Here is a 22,671-nt window from a genome sequence, read left to right on the forward strand (position 1 = left end):
TTTTAAAATTTTTATTTATTCCTCCCCTTGTTTTGTGCTTGCTGTCTGCTCTCTGTGTCCATTCACTGTGTGTTCTGTCTGCTCATCTTCTCTTTAGGAGGCACCAGGAATTGAACTTGAGACCTCCCATGTGGGAGTGCTCAGTCACTTGAGCCACCTCAGCTCCCTGCTTTGTTGTGTCTCTCATTGTCTTTCCTCTTTGTGTCTCCTTTTTGCATCAACTTGTCGTGCCAGCTCCCTGACTTGCTTGCCTTCTCTAGGAGGTACCGGGAATGGAACCCGGGACCCCTGGCGCCCAGCACTGCACCTCCCCTCCCCCATGTGGTAGGTGGGAGCTCAATCGCTTGAGCCACAATTATTTTTTAATTCATTCATATTCTGTCTTGCTTCCGAAAGAATTTAATGGCTGTAAGTTTGAACTAGTGTTTGTAAGTAATAGGGAGTTAATTGAGGTTTTTAAATAAGAAAAAGCTTGGCCAGCTAATTGCTTGGCTTTTTGACAGGAAGACACTTGGCAGAAATGTGGTTGATGGATTGGAGAGAGAGGAGAGACCGAGGACAGAGGGAGCAGGCTGAGGATGTTGCCCTCATCCAGCCAGTGTAGCAGCAGATCCTTGTCACGGATGGGAGTGAGGGCTCGAGCCGGAATGCCCGGGCCCAGGCCCGGCTGCACACCAGCTCTCTTGAGTTTTGAACAAGCTGCTTGACCTCCCTCTTCTCCAGTGTCCTATGGTGAGGGGTGAATGAGATGATACATTGAAGCTTTTAACACGGTGCCTGGCACATAAGAAGCATTTCACTAGTAGGTGGAGGCAAGATGCTGGAGCACCTTGGGTAGCCAGGGCTACCCTTTCACGTATGGCCCTGTGTGGCCTGCCAAAGAAAGCCAACTAGAGACATTCAAATAAGGGGGATCAGATTTGTCTCTTAATAGTATTCCCATCACAGTATGGAGTGTGAGTTGGAGGAGAATAAGACTAGAGGCAAGAGAGCATTCATTCATTCATTCACTCATTCATTCACTTCACAAATATTGATCAAGCACCTAGTGGTGCCATGTTGGGTTTGCAGCAGTGAATGCTGAGCTCCATGCCAGTCCTGGCTTCCAGGGGGTTTAGCTTCTGCTGTGTGTGAGCTGGGAGGGCTAGTGCAGGACCCGTTAGGAAACTGTTGTAGCCTAGGTGAGAAACGATAAATGCTGAAACTCGTGCTGAAAAGTGAGATGGAATGAGAACTGGATTTTAAGAGTTTTTGTTTTGTTGTCTTTTGGGAGTTTAAGTTGGCAAGTATTGCTGATTGAATGGATGTGGGAATGAGAGAGGAGTCATCTAGGATTACTTACAGGTTTCTGGTTGTTTCCTCAAATGATAAATTCTGAGGGTAGCATACTTTACCTACTGCTTACTAACTATGCTGGGCAGGTTACTTTAACTCTTTGCCTGGTTCCTCATCTGAAAAAATGGGACTAATATTCATACCTACCTTATATGGTTCTTTGAGGATTAAAAGATAGAAGAGAGTATGGCAGACATTCAGCAAATGTTAGCTATCCTTATGACTCCTGATACTGTGCATATAGCATCTAACATATGGTGATCACGTAAGTACAAACTGAATGAATAAAGAAAACCAGTTCAGTAAATTTAGTCAAATAATGTTACCATCATTAGATGAACCATCATAATAATAGGTCAAGTTTAGAAAAAACTAAGTCTGTGGATCTGTTTGGAACAACCTGCAAACATTTTTCTAAAATTGTATATAGTATATTATTTTAAATATAAGTATTTTCCTGGAACTAAATATTTTTTTTTTCCTAGAAACACTTTATCTGCAAGTATTTTCCTGTAACTGTTTTTAAAATTATTTTAACTTATATGTATTTTTAAAATGACCTTATTTTCCCTCATTCCCATTCCCATTATTAGATTTCTGATTTATATAAGAGCCTAGAAGAGAAAGAAAGTAAAATCCAGCAGCTAGCAGAAACTGTAAAGAAATTTGAAAAGGACTTCAAGCAGTTTACACAGTTGTTTGGGAAAAATGGAAACTTGCTATCAAACATCCAGGTGAGAAATGGGCTTTCCATTCAAAGCCAAGATTTAGCTTTTGGGTGGCAGTGAGAGTTTTTCTTTTAACTTCTTATTTTAGAAATAATCTCTTATGTACAGAATAAGACTAGCACAAAGAACATCTGCATACCCTCCACCCACATTCACCTGCTGTCAACATTGTGTCCCTTTGGCTCCATCATTTGTGCTCTCTTTCCATGTGTGTTCTTTCTGAACCGTTCAGAAGTAAACTGCATATATTATGTCTCTTTACCCCGACATACTCCACTGTGTAGTTTCTAAAAATAAAGATCTTTTTTTACATAACTACAGTACATTAGCAAATGCAGTAAATTTTTTTTAAAAGATTTATTTTATTTATTTATCTCCCCCTCCTTCCCCCCCACCCTTCCGGTGTCTGTTCTCTGTGTTTATTTGCTGCGTTGTCTTTGTCCGCTTCTGTTGTCAGCAGCTCAGGAATCTGTGTTTCTTTTTGTTGCATCATCTTGTTGTGTTTCTTTTTGTTGTGTCATCTTGTTGTGTCAGCTCCATGTGTGTGGCGCCATTCCTGGGCAGGCTGCACTTTCTTTCGCGCTGGGTGGCTCTCCTTACGGGGTGCACTCCTTGCGTGTGGGGGCTCCCCTGTGCGGGGACACCCCTGCGTGGCACGGCACTCCTTGTGTGCATCAGCACTGCACATGGGCCAGCTCCACACGGGTCAAGGAGGCCCGGGGTTTGAACCTTGGACCTCCCATGTGGTAGATGGACGCCCTAACTACTGGGCCAAGTTCACCGCCCTTCAGTAAATTTAACATTGATATAATACCTTAACATAATCTATGGCAATTAGGGTTTTAAATTTATGCTGGGCCTATACTAGAGTCACTTGATTTCAGATTTGTTGAGAGCAGTTGTAGTTCTGCATTTGTAGTTAACAAAATGAAACTATTAACTCCCTTGGGAAGAAGATCCTTTAATAAACAGCATTAAAAGAGAGTGAAAAAAAACCCACAACTTTGTAAAACATGAATGTTAAAGAATCACAAATAAAAGCCTAATAAATAATATCTTTATCATGTTTATAAAATTTACAGTGAAAAAAATTTCTAGACATGTGATGTAAGCAATATATATATATGAAATTTGGATTATCCCAGGAAATCTAGGCTATATAATTTCCATAATTTATCAAAATCTTTGCATAAATACATATAATTATATGTACGAATCCAGAAACTATTTCAGTGCAGACCTGTTTCTAATACAATGACCAGTCTTAAGGCACTTAGAGCAAGGGTGGAGGAGAAATGTGGTGATAGTTTTACTTAATCTCTTCCCTTTAAACAGAGCAGACAAAAGTTCCAGCCTCCCCTCAGGGCACTTCTGCACCCAGCTGTGGTACTCAGGCCAGAGCAGGTGGGCTACCTCCAGCTCATTCTCCTGCCTGCCGGAAGAAGAGGGGCAATGTCTGAGAGAGCAGGGCCTGATGGGAAGTAGAAGTTGTCTTGTCTTGCTGGGCAGGGTACATATGGGATGTGAATGGACATGTGGCTGAAAGGGCACTTCTGAGATAGGAAGGCAGTGATCAGACAAGGGAAGAAACAATATGAGAAGAGATACAATGATGAGTTAGAGAACCAAGTGGGAGAAACTGAGGGAGGAGTAAAAGTCAGATGAAGGGAAGTTGGAAGAGGAAGATGTGAGATGGCTCATCTCTATGATCTCAGTGAATTTTCTCCTCTGGGCAGTTTATTTTTCATCTCAATATTTGATTAAATGTGAAATGTGTGCCTTGAAAAAAATTTTATCTCAACGAATTACTAAAATATTAACTAATTTTTTGACATTATGATTCATTTTGTACTGAAAGGTTCTTGCCCATCACATTGACAAATCTGCTTGGTTAGAAGCTCAGGTACGTCAGTTATTACAAACGGCTAACCAGCAACAAAGTAAATTGGACCTGCAACCTTTGGTGGAAGCGATTGATACAGTTAAACAGAAAATCACCCAGCTAGAAACCAATGATCAAAGATTAGGTATGTCTAATATTTTACTTCTCTTTTGGTGGCTTGTTCGTCTGTGAGTGTTCATGAAACAAGCAAACACTGGGCCAAATGGGAAGTTTCAGCTCTCATAAACAGTGGTTGAATCTGACATACAGAAAAGAGAGCCTGAGATTCTGGCCACTCAGGCAAAAATGAGAGAGGACCATAGCGAAAAAAGATAAGGGGTGGAAACGTGCCAGAAAATTCCAAGAACGGGGGTGGTGGTTTTTGAGAAAATAATCAGGAAGCTAAGGGAGAGATGTGGTGGGAACCTATTTTCAAAGTATGGAAACATATAAAAGGGTTTGGCTGTTTAAAATTACTTTAGAGTTAGAAGTGGGGCCACCAGGCTAACTCGTGCTAGTTGAATGCTGAGCGTACCTTACCTACACTTCCGCGAGCTTCAGGTTACGAGTATGCATTCAGGTGTTCTTGGTGCCGTATTAGCCAAGACATGATATTTGTTATTAATATAAACGACTCGTATGTGGCTATTGGATTAAATTCATCTTTAGGATGTCAGAATTTTGGGGGCCCTCTTGAGGTAACAAATTTCTGCTTTGGGCAAGGTCTAAACACAACATTCAGGCCTATGGAATCTTTTTTTTTTTCTATGCAGTTGTTTTGGAAGGGCAGACGAACAAACATGATGCCCACATTAATGTTCATAAAGCACAGCTGAATAAAAATGAAGAGCGATTTAAGCTGCTAGAGGGTGCCTGCTATAACGGAAAGCTCATCTGGAAGGTGACAGACTACAGGATGAAGAAGAGGGAGGCGGTGGACGGGCACACAGTGTCCATCTTCAGCCAGCCCTTCTACACCAGCCGGTGTGGCTACAGGCTCTGCGCCCGAGCATACCTGAACGGAGACGGGTCCGGCAAGGGGACACACCTGTCGCTGTACTTTGTGGTGATGCGAGGAGAGTTTGACTCACTGTTGCAGTGGCCATTCAAGCAGAGGGTGACTCTGGTGCTTTTGGACCAGAGTAGCAAAAAGAACCACGTTGTGGAGACCTTTAAGGCTGACCCCAACAGCAGCAGCTTTAAAAGACCCGATGGGGAGATGAACATCGCCTCGGGTTGTCCCCGCTTTGTGGCTCATTCTACACTGGAGAATGCCAAGAACACCTACATTAAAGACGACACCCTGTTCTTCAAAGTGACCGTAGACTTAAGTGACCTGGAGGATCTCTAGTCTTTTTCTAGGGGGAGAAGAGGACTTCTCCAGACCATGGAGAACAAACACCTTCGATGATCATATTGTATTTGGCTTTTTGCCCTTTATGTTTGAAGTCAGTTCAAAATTTCTGAAGTGTGCTTTTTACTTTTACTACTCTGTCCCAGTTTGAAACTTGAAACACTTAGAATGTCCCTCTCGCTATTTATATTTTTAAAATAGATGGTAACTTTCTTGAAAGCAAGATCTGGGGCTTATCTTGTTTTATTGATGCTTAGCAGTGTCTCAGGCAGGCATTCTAATGTCGAGTGTTATTGAGGAGATAGGGGTAACAAAATTCCCAATTCTGGCCTGTTGGTCCAAAACCTGCAAAAGCAATCTTTTAGAGTAGGCAGCTCTGGTTAAGTAGATGAATGATATACTTACAAAGACAGTATGCCCCATTTGGACCAGACTTTTTTTGGTTAAATACTAAACTTGTGGAAATTACTACACCTCTAAATATATCAAGAAATTCAGCAGCAGTCTACAAGCACAGTTTTGTAAGGCTGCAAAGGAATTGGTGAAGGAGGCAAGCATTTTCATTCTCCCTGCTGAAGTAAACCAGAACGTACTATAAAATGGTTACATATTGAAATGTAGCCAGCCAGCTAAAGGTAAGATTTTATTAAGTTCAACCATGGCAGAAAACTGTTTTCATAGGTCAAAGGTGGTCAAATATCAGCAGTTTCATAAGGTTCAACCTAATAAATATATAAGCACTTATAAGTATACAAATAGTTTAAAGGTATTTTGGTAATAATAGCAAATTAATTTGAAGATAGGCAGAATTTAATATATGGTGGGGAAAATGTCATAAATGGATAGAAGAGCTTTAAAATCTAGGTTGAAAACCATTATAGTTTCAGAAGTACTCCCATCCAAAATTGATTGTCTAAACATTATCTTCTGTTCTCTTTGAGAACAGAACTTTAGAATTCATGGAATGGTTTGAAATGAGTATTTATTTAAACTGGAGAGATGCCCTGTGGAGTCCTGAGTCTTTTGTGAAGAACGGAGATGATCATGTCCTTAGGCATCTGTTTGTATAGCTCTAAGGGTGTATATACAAATCAAGATGACTCCTGATGATGCCCCGCCACTGCTCACATGTGGGCTGGCCACCTGGGCATGCAAGGACAAAGGCCGCGTGGCAGAGGCCACTTTCCAGCAGCTCACGGGTCTTGACCATGTGCCTCACAGCTTCTGCCGTTAACCTGGTAAAAGAAGCACCATTTATGTGTGTGTCTTCTGGGAATGACAGAAACCTCCTTAATCTCATCCGAGAAATTTTTTAAGGTGGTAAAGACTCTTACTGCAGGAATCATCCAATAGGAATAAATTTAAAGAAATAGATTCACAATAGAAAAAGCCTAATAAATGCACTACCCAATAGCCATTGGTGAGTTGTGGTACAGTTGATGGTCAGCCTCTCACCTCAGAAAACCCAGGAAGCATTTTTCTAGTCCACCCGACCAGACACAGGTGGTTCTGTTTGTCTGTTTTCAGTGTTTCCAATCAAATCCAAGGTCATACTCGTGCTCTTCAGAAGTGGGAAATCATGTTGTTGTGGGTAAGTTGCTTTAAGTAGTTAATATGAAAACCATTTTAAAGTGAATTTGTCAAAATAATGGTTTGGTGTTTTAACCAGCTTCTATACATAACAAAGTCATGGCATGGTTTGCTTACAAGTTCAGAGTCCCTTCGTCATTGAAAGAGTGATTAAGTGATCACAGAAGAAAGAATTCTGGAAGAAAAAGCACTCCTTTTTCTCAAAATAGGAGTTGTTTTATTTTTCTAGGCTGCTGAAGCAAATACCATGAAACGGGTTGGCTTAAACAGTGGGAATTTATTAGCTTACAGTTTTGAGGCAGGGAAAATACCCAAATCAGGGCATCTTGTAGGCAGTGCCCTCTCCCCATGACTGTGGCATCCTGGGACTGGCTGCTGGCGACACTTGGTCCTTAGTTTATCACATGGCGGCTTCTCTCTTCCTTCTCTTCTGGGCCCTATTTCAGCTCTTGCTTCCTGTGGCTTTTTTCTTTGTCTGAATTTCATCCTCTTATTAAAGGACTCTGGTAATAGGATTCAGGCCCATCCTCATTGAGATGGGTCACACCGTGACACATCAGATGGTTCTCCTTACTTTGGGTTCACACCCACAGGAATGGATTAGATTTAAGAACCTATTTTTCTGGGGTATATACAGGAGTTGTGGTTTATACTTTTAAAAAGTGGATCCATGTAAACTACTCTTCCTCTTTTATGATTGAACAGTTATTTTTATTCCATATCAATAGGATTTACATTTTTTATTTTCATTATCTGATTGTATTAGTCAGCCAAAGGGGTGCTAATGCAAAATACCAGAAATTGGTTGGTTTTTATAAAGGGTATTTATTTGGGCAGGAGCTTACAGATACCAGTCCATAAAGCATATGTTACTTCCTTCACCAAAGTCTATTTCCAAGTGTTGGAGCAAGAAGGGTGTCGATGTCTGCAAGGGTTCAGGCTTCCTGGGTTCCTCTGGGTTCAGCTCCTGTTTTCTCCACAAGTTCAGCTGTAGACTATGAGGCTCTCTGGGCTTTGCCTCTCTCCACAAGGTCAGCTGCAGACTATCAGGCAAATGGCTCTGTCTCTCTCCCTGGGGCTGCAGCTTCAGCATCAGACTCCAACATCAAAACTCCAACATTAAAAGCCCCCAACCCTGTCCTTTGCCATGACTTTTATCTGTCAGTCCCCACCCATTGGTGGATGGGGACTCAATGCCCTACTGGCACAAGAGGTTTATATAATTACTTAGGTAAACCTATGAATCCAATATAATCTAATATGCCCAGAGGAAGAGATCAGTTTACAAACATAATCCAGTATTTCTTTTTGGAATTCATCCATAATATCAAACTCCTACACTGATAAAAAGGAAACTACACCCTAGGTATAAGGGGGAGTTGATATCGAGAAGAGCATGCACAGGATTGAGGTAGGATGGAGGTGAATGTGCATACGAGTACATATTACCAGGTCTGCATTCTGGCCCATGATCTACAAATTTGATGTCTTTAGGAAAACAAGAAATCGTCACAGCCAGGTTCATTTCACACTGTCAGTCCTGAATACAAGTAAATAGGACAGTGAAGTACAGACACTTCGTGTGGTCCCTGGAGAGTCAGCCCACACTACTGATTTTAAGATCTTTATTAGGGGGTTGGAGAGAGAGATCTTAAACCTATGTAAGAATTCGGAGTTGGGGGGAAAGTTTTGATGGCTGCACAGTATGGGAGCCAGGTGGTGAAGTCATTCCAGAACACCACATTTTAGGGGAGGAGGAAGAGGAGCCTGCAGAACATTTGGAGAAAGACTAATCAGAGGTGAGAGAAGTACCAAGGGAGGTGGGTCATAGGGGCCAAAGGAAAAGAATGTCATGGCCAGATGCCACCCTGGGAACAGCGGTGCCTCCCAGTGCACCCCACAGCTGACCCTTGAGCTTACTGTCACCTTCGTTCTGCTCCTTCCTCAGTCTGTACCTCTGAGCCTGGCCTCTGCCTTAAACTGCAGACTTGTATGTCCAAAGACCTGCTGAACACCTAACTGTAGGAGTCCCACAGGTACTGTACCGCCAGCTTCACCACACCTGAACTGGAAATCTTTCCACTCTTCCGACCCTGCCTAACCTGTGACTTTCCCATGTGTTCTTGGTTAATGACATCAGCATCCAAGCCAGAAATTTGGACATTATTCTCCACTCCTTCCTCACCTTCCGCATCCAGTTACCCACCCAGGACTGCCAATTTTTTTTGATGAGCATTAATTTTTTTTTGTATTTTTTTAATGATACATAGATCACAAAAAATTTTACATTAAAAAATATAAGAGGTTCCCATATACGCCCCCTACCCCACTACCCCCACATCAACAACCTCCTTCATAGTTGCGGCACATCCATTGCATTTGGTGAATACATCTTGGAGCACTGCTGCACCTCATGGATTATAGTTCACATTGTAGTTACACTCTACCCCAGTATATTCAGTGGGTTATGGCAAGATATATACAGTCCAGCATCTGTCCCTGCAATATCATTTAGAACAACTCCACGTCCCAGAAATGCCCCCACATCTCACCTCTTCTTCCCTTTCCCTGCCCCCAGCAACTACCGTGGCCACTTTCTCCATATCAGTGCTGTAATTTCTTCCATTACTAGTCACAATAGTTCTATAGTAGAATACCAGTAAGTCCACTCTAATCCATATTTTATTATTCCATCCTGTGGACCCTGGGATGGGGATGTTTGCTCCACCTCTATATCAAGAGGGGGCTTAGATCCCACATGGTTGATGGATGCAATTCTCCTGCTTGGAGTTGTAGGCACTCTCGGTTCCCAGGTATGGTGGTTGACCTTCTTCACCTCCTTGTTAGCTGACCTGAGTAAGTCTAATGAACTGGAGAGTAGGAATTACAACTCTGCTGAGGCTCAGGGCCCAGCTGGCACATGGACAGTCCAGAGATTGAAGTCTCCTGGGTATACACCAACCCCAGCACCAACCACAGGTTCACTAAAAGTGACAGAAGAGGCATTTGTAGAAAGGTCACATCTGAATCCATCTCCATCACAGTCAGGAACACAAACTCCAAAATGGGCCCCACTGTCAAGGTACTGAACTCCAGAGCCATCTGCCATGACTGTAGAACCTGTGTGTCTCTAGCCCTGAGGAGCACCAGTACCTGGGGTTGTATCTACATTGGCTCTCTCTGGGAACCTGCTGAGGCGCCAGCACTGCCAATTTTACCTGCAGTGCTTATTTAAACTACTCCTACCTACCCCTACTACCTGTCCTCCCCTCCTTCAGGCCTGTGTTGTTTTTGCTTTATTCTTCTCCCTATTTTTAGTTTTCCCTCTTGCAAAGCTGACCTCCACACTGCCGCCCATGGGTGGCTTTCGTCGCCCTGCCCCACCCATGGGCTAACGCCCAGTCCCCTTGGTATAGTACTGGCCCTCAATGCCCACCTCTGCCCCAGCAGCCTCACCTGGCGCTTCTACTACTTTGCATTTAGTGATACCACATGCAGCTGTTTCACGTTTGTCTTTGCTTGGGCTACACTTCTACCTGGAATATTCCTTCTGTACTACTCAACCTGCTGCTTTGCCTGGTGATTTCCTGTCTGTAGGAGTGTGCCTTGGCTTTATCTCCTCTGGCATGCCCACCCCCACCCTACCCTAGGCTGAGAGCCCTGCTCTGTGCTGCACAGTTCTTTGGCCATTCCTCAGTGAATTACTGAACTTTTTTCCCCCCAGAAAGCAAGCAAACTGTTAATTGACTGTTATTTGTCAGATTCAGTGTTAGATGCAAGTAGATCATATATTGTACCTGTCCTCATAAAATTTATAATCTGGAGGTGGACAAGTGGGTCACAGAACAATCAACGTGTAAGTGTTCCCAGCCTCTTCTGTGTGATAAAGACTTTGCTGCTCAACTTCTCTCCCCTGTGCTCTAGGAAAAATCTCTCTCAGAACCTTTCTAGAAGCTTGTGATGTGAAATAAGAGAATACGGGTAGAAAAACATTTGGAGAGACCTAAGGGTAAGATTTCTGGAGAAAACAGATCCACTTAAGGATTGGGAAGAATTAAGAGAGAAAATGGAATATGTAACTATGGGAACTCTTGTTGGGAATTGGGACTTGGAGATCCTTTGATACTTTTTTCTTCCAAGAAAGTTACATTAAAGACTGACATACTTTTTTCTGAGATACCGTGGCCAGGGATAGAATCTGGAACTCGTATGTAGGAAGCCAGCTCTCAACCACCAAGCTAAACTGGCTCCCCAATGAGAGTTGGTTTTTTCATTTGTTTTGGGGAGGTACCAGGGATTGAACCTGGGACCTTGTACATGAGAAGTAGGTGCTCAACCACCTGAGCTACATCTGTACCCTGATACACGTTTTTTTGTTTTTTGAGATAGTGGGACAGGGAATGGAACCAGGGACCTCATATGCAGGAGGCTGGCGCTCAACCACTGAGCCACATTGCTCCCCTGAATTATCTGCTTGTTGTCTGCTTGTTGTTTGCTCATTTGTTTCTACTCACTTGTTTTCTTTAGGAGGCACTGGGAACCTAGACCTAAGGCCTCCCATGTGGGAGGCGGGCGCTCAACTTCTTGAGCCACATTGGCTCCCTGAAATACATTTTTATAGTTTTTTTGGCTGTTTAAGCTATACTTAGCATGAAATTCCATACCGAGACAAGAGTCTGTGGTTCAATGATTTATAAGTCATTTGAACAAATAAATATATAACAATATAATAAGTTGTGCCAGTGCCTTGAATAAAATAACAGTGTAGTGAAAGAATAATGGCAGGAGGCAGGGGATAGAGAATGTACTTAGGGCTGATGGGGAAGTCCTTTGTGTTACGGTTACACTATATTTATTGTTCATGTGATATGTTTTCTGAATGCCCAGCACTTCTGAACAAGTTTCTAGTATGTGAGCAATTTCCTGTGAGAACTTGCCTCCTTGACCTCTTTGCAGTGCAGGCATGTGACCCAGGCCTGCCAATCAGGCAGACCTATGCAAAACCTCACCTTGGAAGTGAGCAAGATGAAGAAGGAAACACATTCAACTCCTTGGCTACCTGGTGGTCGTGTGCCAAGGCATAGCTTCCAGTACCCAGTCTTCATTTTCATAAACGTGACCACCAGTGGTTGTGGAAGTTGTACTTTTGGGTGTCAAATGGTGATGGCAGTAGTAGATTTTCACAGAGCCCCTGGTGTGTTTGGGTGTTGGATCTGGTATTGCATCCTGATCAGGTTTCTGGCCCTCCTGGAGATTCTGTGGGCTATATCCTATTGTTTATGAGTCCCTTTTTTTACTTAGCAAGAGTGAATCCTATTTGTTTGTAACTAAGAACCTGTCTGAATCAAGCTGTGACCTGAAAGATGAGTCAGCCATGGGAAGAGCGGGTGGGATGAGAATGGGCAGAAGACACTGAGGAATAAAAGAGTTGGTTTAAGGAACTGAAAGAGGCCAGTGTGCTTGGAGCCCAGGGAGAGAGGAGAGTGGCCTTTGATGAATGTGTAGTGCTGAGGAGTTTGTGGTTTATGTAAAGTGTCACGAAAGGATGTGTTTCTGGCAAGGGAATGAACTGTTTGATGTTTTTAAAAAGATCATGGAATGTGGAACATAGATTAGGAGTAGAGCAGGAGAGGACATGGCAAGAGTCATTAGGTTGCATCACCAACCTTTTGTTTACATGTTTGCTCCCTTACTACATAAAGCTGTAAACTCCTTGAAGCCAAAAACCATGTCTCATTCAAGTGCATAGCAGGTGCTCAGCCTATTAAACTAAACTGTATATACCCTAAAAGACATTGAACCTTTATAACTCTATTAGGCAGGTATTATGCCCGCTTTGTAGATAAAACACTGGCTATCAGAGAGATTAACTTGTCTTAAGGCATATTAGAGCACATTGTACAGTTAAGTTCAAGTCCAGGTCCTCTAATTCATTATACCAGGGGCTGCAAATTGGCAGTCCACAGATATCCAGCCCATGGATATGTTTGGCTTGCACACCATTTTTAAAACTAAACAATTTCATGTGAAATTCCAGATTTACAACTTCTCTTGAAAAAACTATTTAACACAGAGCCCACATTCATCCCTTGAAAGGCCAGGCTCAGTGGCGGCTGGCCCATTCGGCTAAGTATACAAGCCCAGGTTGCACTCTCCACCACCCCCATTGTCTTTCTCTTTCTTGCAAAGACCTTGAAAGCATCTGATTTGCTTCTCAAACATGAGAGGCTGTCTCCGTAATGACAAAAGAATATGGCTCAGAATGAGAGCAGCAAAGAGGTTATTAGACTTTTTCTTCCTAAGAATTGTCTCAAGTCATGTTCACTAATACTGACAGTTTTTCCACATATGTGTAATGTATACACAAGTGTCCATTGCCTTATAGATTTTCTGATTAGCAAGATGAGTGTTGTTAGTGGATTCCTCACTAAATATGGGCCCTACGATGACTAATAGTACAACTCAGATTAATCAGATTGAAACTTTCCCCAATCATGGTGTTTATGAAGAACTTTCCAGTGGTCTGGTTTTGATCAGTTAAACCAGCCAATTTACTGTGCATTGTCTATATCTGATTGATTATATTCATGTTTTTCCAGTTATTGGTTATTTCAGGATCATCAGTCACTTAACACAAGACTTTCTTCCACTTTCAAGATAGTCATCTGTAATGGTCAGCGGGCAAAAGATCTGGCTTATATACCTTTACTACCCATGTATCCATAAGCAAGTCCCTTCACTTCCTGGAGCCTCTAATTCCTCATCTGTAAATTGCAGTGATAATGCCAGTCCTATGTGCCCAGGATGCTCCCTGCAGAAAGGGAAGTACACGTGTGAGACTGGGTACAAGACAGCCACTGCCTTCTGGATATTCCCAGAAGTTCATTTTAGATAGACTTTCAGGTGCATGGTAGGAGTATCTTGATATAAGGCATTATGAGGTGGGAGAAGAAGGCCAGGCTAGGAGGTGGGGTGGGGTGTCAGATCATGATGGGCTGAGATGTTTAAAGCAATGGCCAAGGTTTTAAACTAAGCAAATTTGTTCAGGTGGCTGAACACCTGAAATTGTGGCATTCTTGCTGAAACACCATGTCCTTTGCCCAATACCATGAATTACTGTAGAGCTATATCAGATTTAATTATACAAATTGCTTATTTTATTAAGTGTTTACTATGTTTTAGATATTATCATTTATATGTACTATGTCATTTATCCTAAAAAATAAACATGTAAAGGCAGGTACTATTATCTACATTTTATGGCTGAGTAAACAGTCTTTAGATAGCATGCCTAATGTGAACGGCTAATAATTATAGCTGATATTTGAACCCAGGTCATGTGAATCCAGAGCCTTTAATTTTAACCACTACACTATAATATCACTCCTTAAATAGAGTAGAAATGAGTTAACTAGCAGAAAATAGGACTATGTTTTATGAATGTGTCATATAAAATATAAAATTATAAATATGTAATAAAAATCACAAAAATGTAATATAAAATCACATGTGGTAAAACTTCTTTGTGGTCTTGGGAATTTCTAGATGTTATTTTTTTTTCTGAGAAAATGTCATTTCTTTATTAAAGAGAAATTTTGAAATAGTTTTTTTTTTAATTTATTTTTAAGAATACCAAAAGACTGTAGGGAAGCAAAGATTCAAAGACTTAATAGAAAATTTTGCAAAATCAAAGATAGTAGCCTTCAGATTACACAGATTCCACTATACCAAGCAGAATAATTATAAAAAAGATTCATACTTACACAGATGAAATTTTAGAACACCAAGGATAAACAGTAAGTGCTAAAAAGATTCTAGAGAAAGAGGGAAAAAAAGGAAAATCAACAAAGTTTCAGTATTGAAGCTGATACCCTACTTTTCATTTTATTTTCTTTCCTAGGAAAACAAAAGACTAATATTTTCAAGGTTTTATGATAGAAAAGTGAATATATGGAAGGAACTGTTTTGCATGCAGTTGTAGATACTCTCTGTTTTTGGGATGAGGGTTGCCCATCATCATTTTGTTAGTTGTCCTGGGTGAGTCTGATGATCTGGACAGTGGGTGTTGGCTGCAACTCTTCTGAGATTCAGAGCTTGACCAGTATATGACAGACTGAAGATTTAAGTCTCTGAGACAAGTACTTAATGAGTATAGTGCTAAATTATAGGCTCAAATACAAGGGGTAAAAGAATCGTGTAGAGAAATTATAAATAGTCTAACTCTGTTAACATTGGGGAAATAGGTTGTCATATATTTCAAGGTTAGGCCCCTGACAGAGTGCTGATTTCAGTGGATTGTGTGCCTTGCCTGTGGTGTCTGGATGGCTCTAGATTCCTCAGGAGCACCCCTATTTGAGGCTTTGTTCACAGTGGCAGTGAGATCTGCCTGAAACATGCATAAGTGTAACCTCTGGAATGACCTCCTGACTCATTTTGAAATCTCTTAGCTGTAAAAACTTTTTTTTTTTTTAAGATTTATTTACTTCTCTCCCCTTCCTCTCCCACCCCAGTTGTCTGTTCTCTGTGTCTTTTTGTCTTCTTTGTCCACTTCTGTTGTTGTCAGCAGCAGGGGAATCTGTGTTTCCCTTTGTTGTGTCATCTTGTTGAGTCAGTTCTCCGTGTGTGCGGTGCCATTCCTGGGCAAGCTGCACTTTCTTTCGTGCTGGGTGGCTCTCCTTACGGGGTGCACTCCTTGCGCGTGGGGCTCCCCTACGCGGGGGACACCCCTGCGTGGCTCAGCACTCCTTGCGCACATCAGCACTGCGCATGGGCCGGCTCCGCACAGGTCAAGGAGGCCCGGGGTTTGAACTGCAGACCTCCCATGTGGTAGACAGACGCCCTAACCCCTGAGCCAAGTCTGCCACCTAAAAACTCTTTTATATTTGATGTTTCCCCCTTTTGGTCAAGATCTTTTCCAAATGCATCACTGATTGGTACTTGGTATTAATCCCACGGTGCCAGGGAGGCTAATCCCCAGGAGACATGTCCCATGCTGGGGGGAAGGTACTGTGTTTATTTGCTGAGATTGGCTTAGAGAGAGGCACATTTGAGTAACAAGGAGGCTTTCAGGAGGTAACTCTTAGGCAATAGTTACTATAGGCTGTTTCAATTTTACAAGAATAAGGTTCATAGTTATAAGCATTAATATTGAGGGCTTGACATATTGGTCTACTGTCTTTTATTAGGCACTGCCTCTGTACTCAAGAGATTCTTGTCTGTCTGAGAGGCCAGCAAGATTCCCCAGGATGGGAATTTAATATTTTGTTGTTTATAGTGTAGGTCTCCATCCACTGAAAGAACACCCTATGACAAGATGAACACATTCATATTCCACAGAAGCATGCCTCAGGTGCACCCTTTCAGACATCCCACCAACACCCTGCACCAATGATCCTCACCTGCCATATCTGCCAAAAGAACATTCCCACAATTGTATTTTCAACCACATACCTCCACCTCCCCCCAAGTTCACCTGTTCCTTCCTCCAATCCTCCCCTCAGTTCCATGGATAGTCCAACCCCCACACCCTGCTCACCCTCACACTCCATCACTGTCCACCCCATTCACATCTCACCACCATCACCCCCATCCCCCACCACATCCCCCATCAAACCATCCACCTTCCACCTTATCATAGATTCTGTCCACATTGAGCATCAGCTCACCACTCTCCCTGTCTCCTGGTCACCTATCTTCCAGACTCCATCTCTGTGAGTCTGCTCAGTAAGCTGAGGTCATATCAGTGAGGTCATGCAATATTTGTCTTTCAGTGACTGAGTTACTTCACTCAACATAAAGTTTTCAGGATTCACCCATGTTCTCACATATGTCAAAATTTCATTCTTACAGCTGAAGAGTATTCCATTATATGTATACACCACATTTTGCTTATCCATTCATCTGTCGATGGACACTTGGGTTGCTTCCAACTTTTGGCAATAGTGAATAATGCTGCTATGAACACTGGTGTGCATGTATCTGTTTATGTCCCTGCTTTCAGTTCTTCTGGGTATACATCCAGCAGTGGGATTGCTGGATTATATGGCAGTTCTATAGTTGGCTTCCCACCAGCAATGAATGAGTGGTCCCATTCCTCCACATCCTCTCCAACACTTGGAGTTTTCTGGGTTTTTTTAATAGCAGCCAGTCTTATAAGGGTAAGATGATATCTCATAGTTTTGATTTGCATTTCGCTAATAGTAATTTTGAGCATCTTTTCATGTGCTTTTTAGCCATTTGTATTTCCTCTTTGGAAAAGTGTCTATTCAAATCTCTTGCCCATTTCTTGGGTTGTCTTTTTATTTTCGAGATGTAGGATTTCTTTATATATGCTGGATATTAGACCCTTTTGGATAAGTGGTTCCCAAATATTTTCTCCCATGGAGTAGGCTGCCTTTCTACTTAAAAAAAAAAAAAAATTTCCCCCCTCCCTTCATTGTTTGAGGTCACTCTCTGTGTCCATTCACTGTGTGCTCTTTGTGCCTGCCTGTCTTCTCTTTAGGAGGCAATGGGAATTGAACCTGGGACCTCCCATGTGGGAGAGAGGCGCTCAATCACTTGAGCCACCTAAGCTCCCTGATTTGTTGCGTCTCATTGTCTTTCCTCTTTGCATCTCTTTGTTGCATCATCTTTTTGCGTGTCAGCTCACCGTGCCTGCCCATCATGCCAACTTGCCTTCTCCAGGAGGCACTGGGAACCAAACCCACGGCCTCCCATGTGGAAGGCAGGAGTTCATTTGCATGACCACATCCACTTCCCTCCACTTTCTTGACAAACTCTTTTGAAGCACAAATGTTTTTAGTTTTGAGGAGGGTGTGTGTATTTTTTTCTTTTGTGGCTTCTGCTTTGGGGGTAAAGTTTATGAAACCATTTCCTACTGCAAGATTTCATAGATGCTTTCCTACATTACCTTTGTTATAAAGAAAGCTGCACCTGTAAGAGAACAAAGGCTTACCTGACTGTGGAGAAGAAAAGAATTTTATTAATGATCTTCCAAGAATGGGCGCACAACCTGGATAAAATGGTGGTGCACCAAACAACAAGAAACAGTGATATTTATAACCTAAACCTAACATGCAGGTCCCTCCCGTTCCCCATTGTTTGGGTACTTCAGGGGTTACAGCCTATCCGAAACGTTTAACTAAGTTACACGGTTCCCGCTCTCAGTTGCCACTCCTGCGCTCTCTACACTCCAGCGGCCTGGGCAGGCTCAGAGCTGCTTTCACGCCTGGTGTGCTTTTTAAATTTGGCCCCGCTTTCATTATTGGCCCTGCCCTCACTTCTCACCATCGGTGCCCCCTCATTTCAGAGCCACTGTTCAAATTCTTGGCACTCCAAAGCCGCCAGAACCCCTTTCCCTCTCTCTTCCAACAGCAAGCCAGCTCTGGCTTCCCCTTCGTGAAAATTAAACTTAACCCTTTCCTACAAATCCCCCCTCTTTCTTTTAGACTCTTAGTTTTCACAGTTTAGTTTCTCAAATCTGCTGAGAGCCTCCTCACATTCTTCATCATAGACATCTTCTTCTTTAAGGGGGTACAAGTTGTGTTGCTTTTACTGTATGAATATCTGTTTGGTTAGGGCCATTTCAATGAGTTTTTGAGCTAACCTTTGAACACATGGGATGATGCAACATCCAACTGCTGGCGAGTATCCCAGCCACGATGATAAGGGAGGTCTGGACAGACAGTGCCACTCCTTTCCATCTTCCAATTGAGCTCTCTAATCATCCTGTGAGAGGGCTGTCAATGCCAGAATTTTCTGCTCACTCTTCAGACAATGCTGTTAAGCTTTGCAAGACCTTGGTGATAGTCTCATCTGGGGCTGTATTATTGGGGATGAAGGCAGAGCAACTATCTCCAGTCATAACACAGACACCTTTTTCTGCTAGCATCATGTCTAGGGCTATCCTATTTTCCCATGCCATTCAGCTGGTAGCATCCAACAGTTCTGGTATTCCCTTAACTGCATCCCTAGTGTAATTGATAAATCTTTGTTGATTATAATATATATAGTTAATCCAATCCACATTTTTGTCAACGGTGACCCACCAGAACAAGAATGACTCAAATCCTGCAGCTTTCTCATTTCTAGTTTTACATGTGTCAGGGACTCCCTGGGGAACTCATACTATCTAGATAAATTCTGTCATCAAAAGAACCAAGTAAACTTCTTTTTAGTGTTTCTCTTTTTCAAATGCCAGGGTAAACGGAATGGCCAATTGAATCAGAGCACAGGTTCCTCCCCACTTCTCAGGTAACACCAGTTGGAGGTCACCCTTTGCGCAGTACCACCAAAAGTCAGCTGGGGTATGGCCAAACTGGAGAAATTGCCAGTACTATCCGCACTCAAGTTCCATACTTGCGTACACAAGGCCATGGTCCCAAGGTCCTGGAGCCCTTGTCCCCATCTAGAGAGACAAGCAGACTGACTTCTTGGATCAAGGTGGGAAGCTGGTACAGCTTTGATGTTTCCCTTTTTGACAGGAAGGAAGAGAGAGGACAACATACTACAATTTTCATTAGGGGTAGCATTCTAGAAGAGGAGTATCATGCACTTAAACTCCCCTTCATGCTTTTCCATACCTAGTGGAAAGGGTACAATATGAGCTGTGGGTCGGCCTATTGCAGAAGCCTAACAGTTGCTTTTGTTCAGACTCTGGACTGTATATTTGACCCATTCTACCCAGGCATTTGTGTCCTCATATCCTGTCTCTATTTCTATGGTTTGCTTTAAATCTTCTGTCTTAAGTATCCTGACTGCTTTGGGATCATTCTGCATCGGGCAACTGGCCTTTGGTGGGTTTTCCTGTGGTATTTCTGAAGGATTAGCTGGAGAGAGCATTGTTGATGTCATATCTACATGGGGAAGAAGGACTCGGATACTGAACCTCCCCAGAGGATCTTTACCTGTAACGTCTGCTCCCATTCCATATACTGTATCAACTACTTGGTCCCTGGTGCTGCTCCCAGTTTCTAATTTGTCTGCCTTCTTAATAGTTACTACTACTGGATTACACTGAAGACTTTTGCAGTCTGGCAGGTATTACCTTTATAAAAGGCTATTTTACCCTTTAATGGCCTTGAACTTAGTGAGACCCATCCCATATTCATGGTCCATCCCTTATACTGGGTAGTCCACCATACATCGTCCCAGGAAGGGCAAGGGGGGTGCTTGACTATAACCATTCCCCACTGGCTCTGGGCATAGGTATTTATTTTCCTCACTCAGCCACTGCTGGTACTCCACATTCCCACAGTTTATTACTTGGCAGGCATTAAATTGCACGGTCTGGGACTCCAGACCTTCTGTTACGTTTATAAGTAATTTAATGGGGCTAGTTGCTTCTCAGGTTCAAAACATCATGGCTAGTAAGATTATTTTCACCTGTAACTTAAGATCTGCATTCCTCCTTTGGTATTCCAAGAGGACTAGGGCCATTGTTGATTAGGGCGATACTCAGCTCAACCCACCCCTCCCCCCACCCCCAATTATTGTCTTTTCATTGTGATCTTTAAAGGATCTGGGGCTCAAATTATTTTCCAAGACTTGGACGAAGTTGTTGGGTACTTATCGTCTGGTTCAGGTATTCAGTGTAGTGAGTCCAGCCTTTTTCTGCCATTTGGACTGCCATTTCAGTTGTCAGCAAGACTTGATACGGTCCTTCCCAGGTTGGTTGAAGTTTGGACTCCTTCCGTGACTTGATTAGGACCCATCTGCTGGGTTGGTGTTGATGGAGAGTGAATTTGAGAAGTGGGGTCTGGGCCAGCAAACCACAATGCCTGAGGGATGACAAAGAAGAGGAGAAAGCCAGTATATAATTTTTAAGGAAGAGATCCTTTGACTGTAAGGAAGGGAGGACTCTAGTCCTCCTAGGAAAAGGCAACTCAAAAAGCATTTCATAAGGAGAGACTCCCAGTTCTTTCCTAGGGGCAGTTCTAATCCTCAATAGGGCTATGGGTAAGCACTTAATCCAGGGTAACTTTGTTTCTAAGACCAACTTAGAAAGATGCTTCCTTAAAGTCTGATTCATTCTCTCCATTCTCCCTGAAGATGGCGAGTGCCAAGATGTATGGAAGTTCCATGTAACACCCAGGCTTCGCATAATATTCTGGAATATGCAGGAAGTAAAGTGGCTACCATTGTCTGCATTTATATTTTCCACTAACCCATAACAAGGAATGATTTATTCGAGGATAATTTTAGAAGTTCCTGATGCTGTAGCTGAGGCCAGAGAATATGTCTCCACCCATCCTGTCAAATGATCTACAATAAAAAAAATACTTTAGCCGACCCATTGGGGGCATTTCAGTGTAGTCAACCTGAATACTCTGGAATGTCTGAAGCCAGGCTTCCTCCCCCGGGCACTTGCTTGCTTAAAACTTTATTATTGATCTTTTGGCAAATTATACATCATTCATTTATTTGTTTAGCTACAGTATAAAGGTCCACGCTTCTAAAATATTTAAGAACTAGATCACACATGGCCTGTACCCCCCCAATGCCTCCCTTTGTGTATGATTGCTAATACCTCTCTCATCACTTGTTAATTCAACATTTGCCTGCCATCTGGGAGGAGCCACCTTCCTTGATCATATAAGGTTGCTCCTAACTGTTCCAGCTCTTTCACCTCCTTTTCAGAGAACGTAGGGACGCCAAACTCTTTGAGAATGGAGGGTATCAGGATCATCAACTTCAAAGGGGAACTAAGGGAAGCTTCCCTAGCCTCTTCATCTGCTAACCTGTTGCCCTTTGCCTCTAACATACGACCATTCTGGTGTCCGTTTACATGCACCACTGATATTTCCCTTGGTAAGAGGAGATTGGTCAATACCTGTTTTGTTAATTTCCTGGGGACTAGCCCTTTTCCTTTGCTGTTAATTAGTCCCCTCTTTTCCCAAATTTTTCCAAGGTGTGGGCTAACCCAAAGGCATACTTAGAGTCAGTGTAGACTGTACTATCCTTTTCCTCTAATAATTTAAGGCTTCATTTATTGCATATAGTCTGCAAGTTTGAGCTGATCAGTCACTGGGCAATCGGCCAGCTTCTTTCACCTCACAAGTTAGTCCACCCACAATTGCATAGCCATTGTGTTTCCTTCCTTCTAGGACCCTGGAGGACCCATCTATGAATAATTTCCCTCCCCCCACCCCACCCCAAGTGTAGGGGAAGGTCCCCAAGGTCAGATTGGACTTGGGTCTGATAATCAGGTCTAAACAGTCATGCTCAGGAGCCTCCATTTGGTCAGATCCCTTCCAAAGGAAGGAGGCCAGGTTTAGGCTATGGTCTATTGTCAATACCAAGTCATTTTTCCCATTAGGATAGCCTCATATTTCAGAATTCGGGAATCAGTCAACCACCTTACTGCTTTCTGAGACAGAATAGTTCTGACCTGATGAGGGATGCTTAATGACTAAGGCTCCCCCGAAAGTCAGCTTCCTGCTCTCTTCTACCAGGAGAGCAGTTGCTGCCACAGCTTGAACGCATCCGGGTCATCCCCTGGAGACAGGATCCAAAATCTTGGAAAGGAAGGCTACAGGTCTCCTTTGACCTCCCCAGATTTAGGTCAGAACCCAAAAGGCTGTCCCTTTATCTACCATAATAAACAGGTGGAAATGTTTCTCAAGGGAAGGCAGGGCTAGAACAGGGGTCTGCACCCAACCCAGTGCCTGTTTGAGTCCCTCTAAAGCCTCAATCTCCCCCTGAGAGCTGACACCTTCATTCTTAAAGGGGTGCTGAAGGATGATGGTCACTCTTTTGTAACTGCTTCCCACTAGTTAGGGGCA

The 22,671-nt window shown here is 42.8% G+C and overlaps 1 protein-coding gene across 1 annotated transcript in view; it reads left to right on the top strand.

Moving 5' to 3' along the window:
• TRAF5 (TNF receptor associated factor 5) overlaps positions 1 to 14,492 on the top strand; it is a 51,756-nt gene extending 37,264 nt beyond the window's left edge. Inside the window, exons 9-11 of the mRNA XM_058275163.2 lie at positions 1,929 to 2,069; positions 3,922 to 4,090; positions 4,719 to 14,492. Of these exons, the coding sequence (XP_058131146.1) occupies positions 1,929 to 2,069; positions 3,922 to 4,090; positions 4,719 to 5,296 (888 nt within the window). The 3' untranslated portion in view covers positions 5,297 to 14,492. The remainder of the gene's footprint in view (positions 1 to 1,928; positions 2,070 to 3,921; positions 4,091 to 4,718) is intronic.
• The last annotated feature ends 8,179 nt before the right edge of the window (positions 14,493 to 22,671 follow it).

This window comes from Dasypus novemcinctus, chromosome 13 (assembly GCF_030445035.2).
Source record: "Dasypus novemcinctus isolate mDasNov1 chromosome 13, mDasNov1.1.hap2, whole genome shotgun sequence".
Taxonomy (NCBI): domain Eukaryota; kingdom Metazoa; phylum Chordata; class Mammalia; order Cingulata; family Dasypodidae; genus Dasypus; species Dasypus novemcinctus.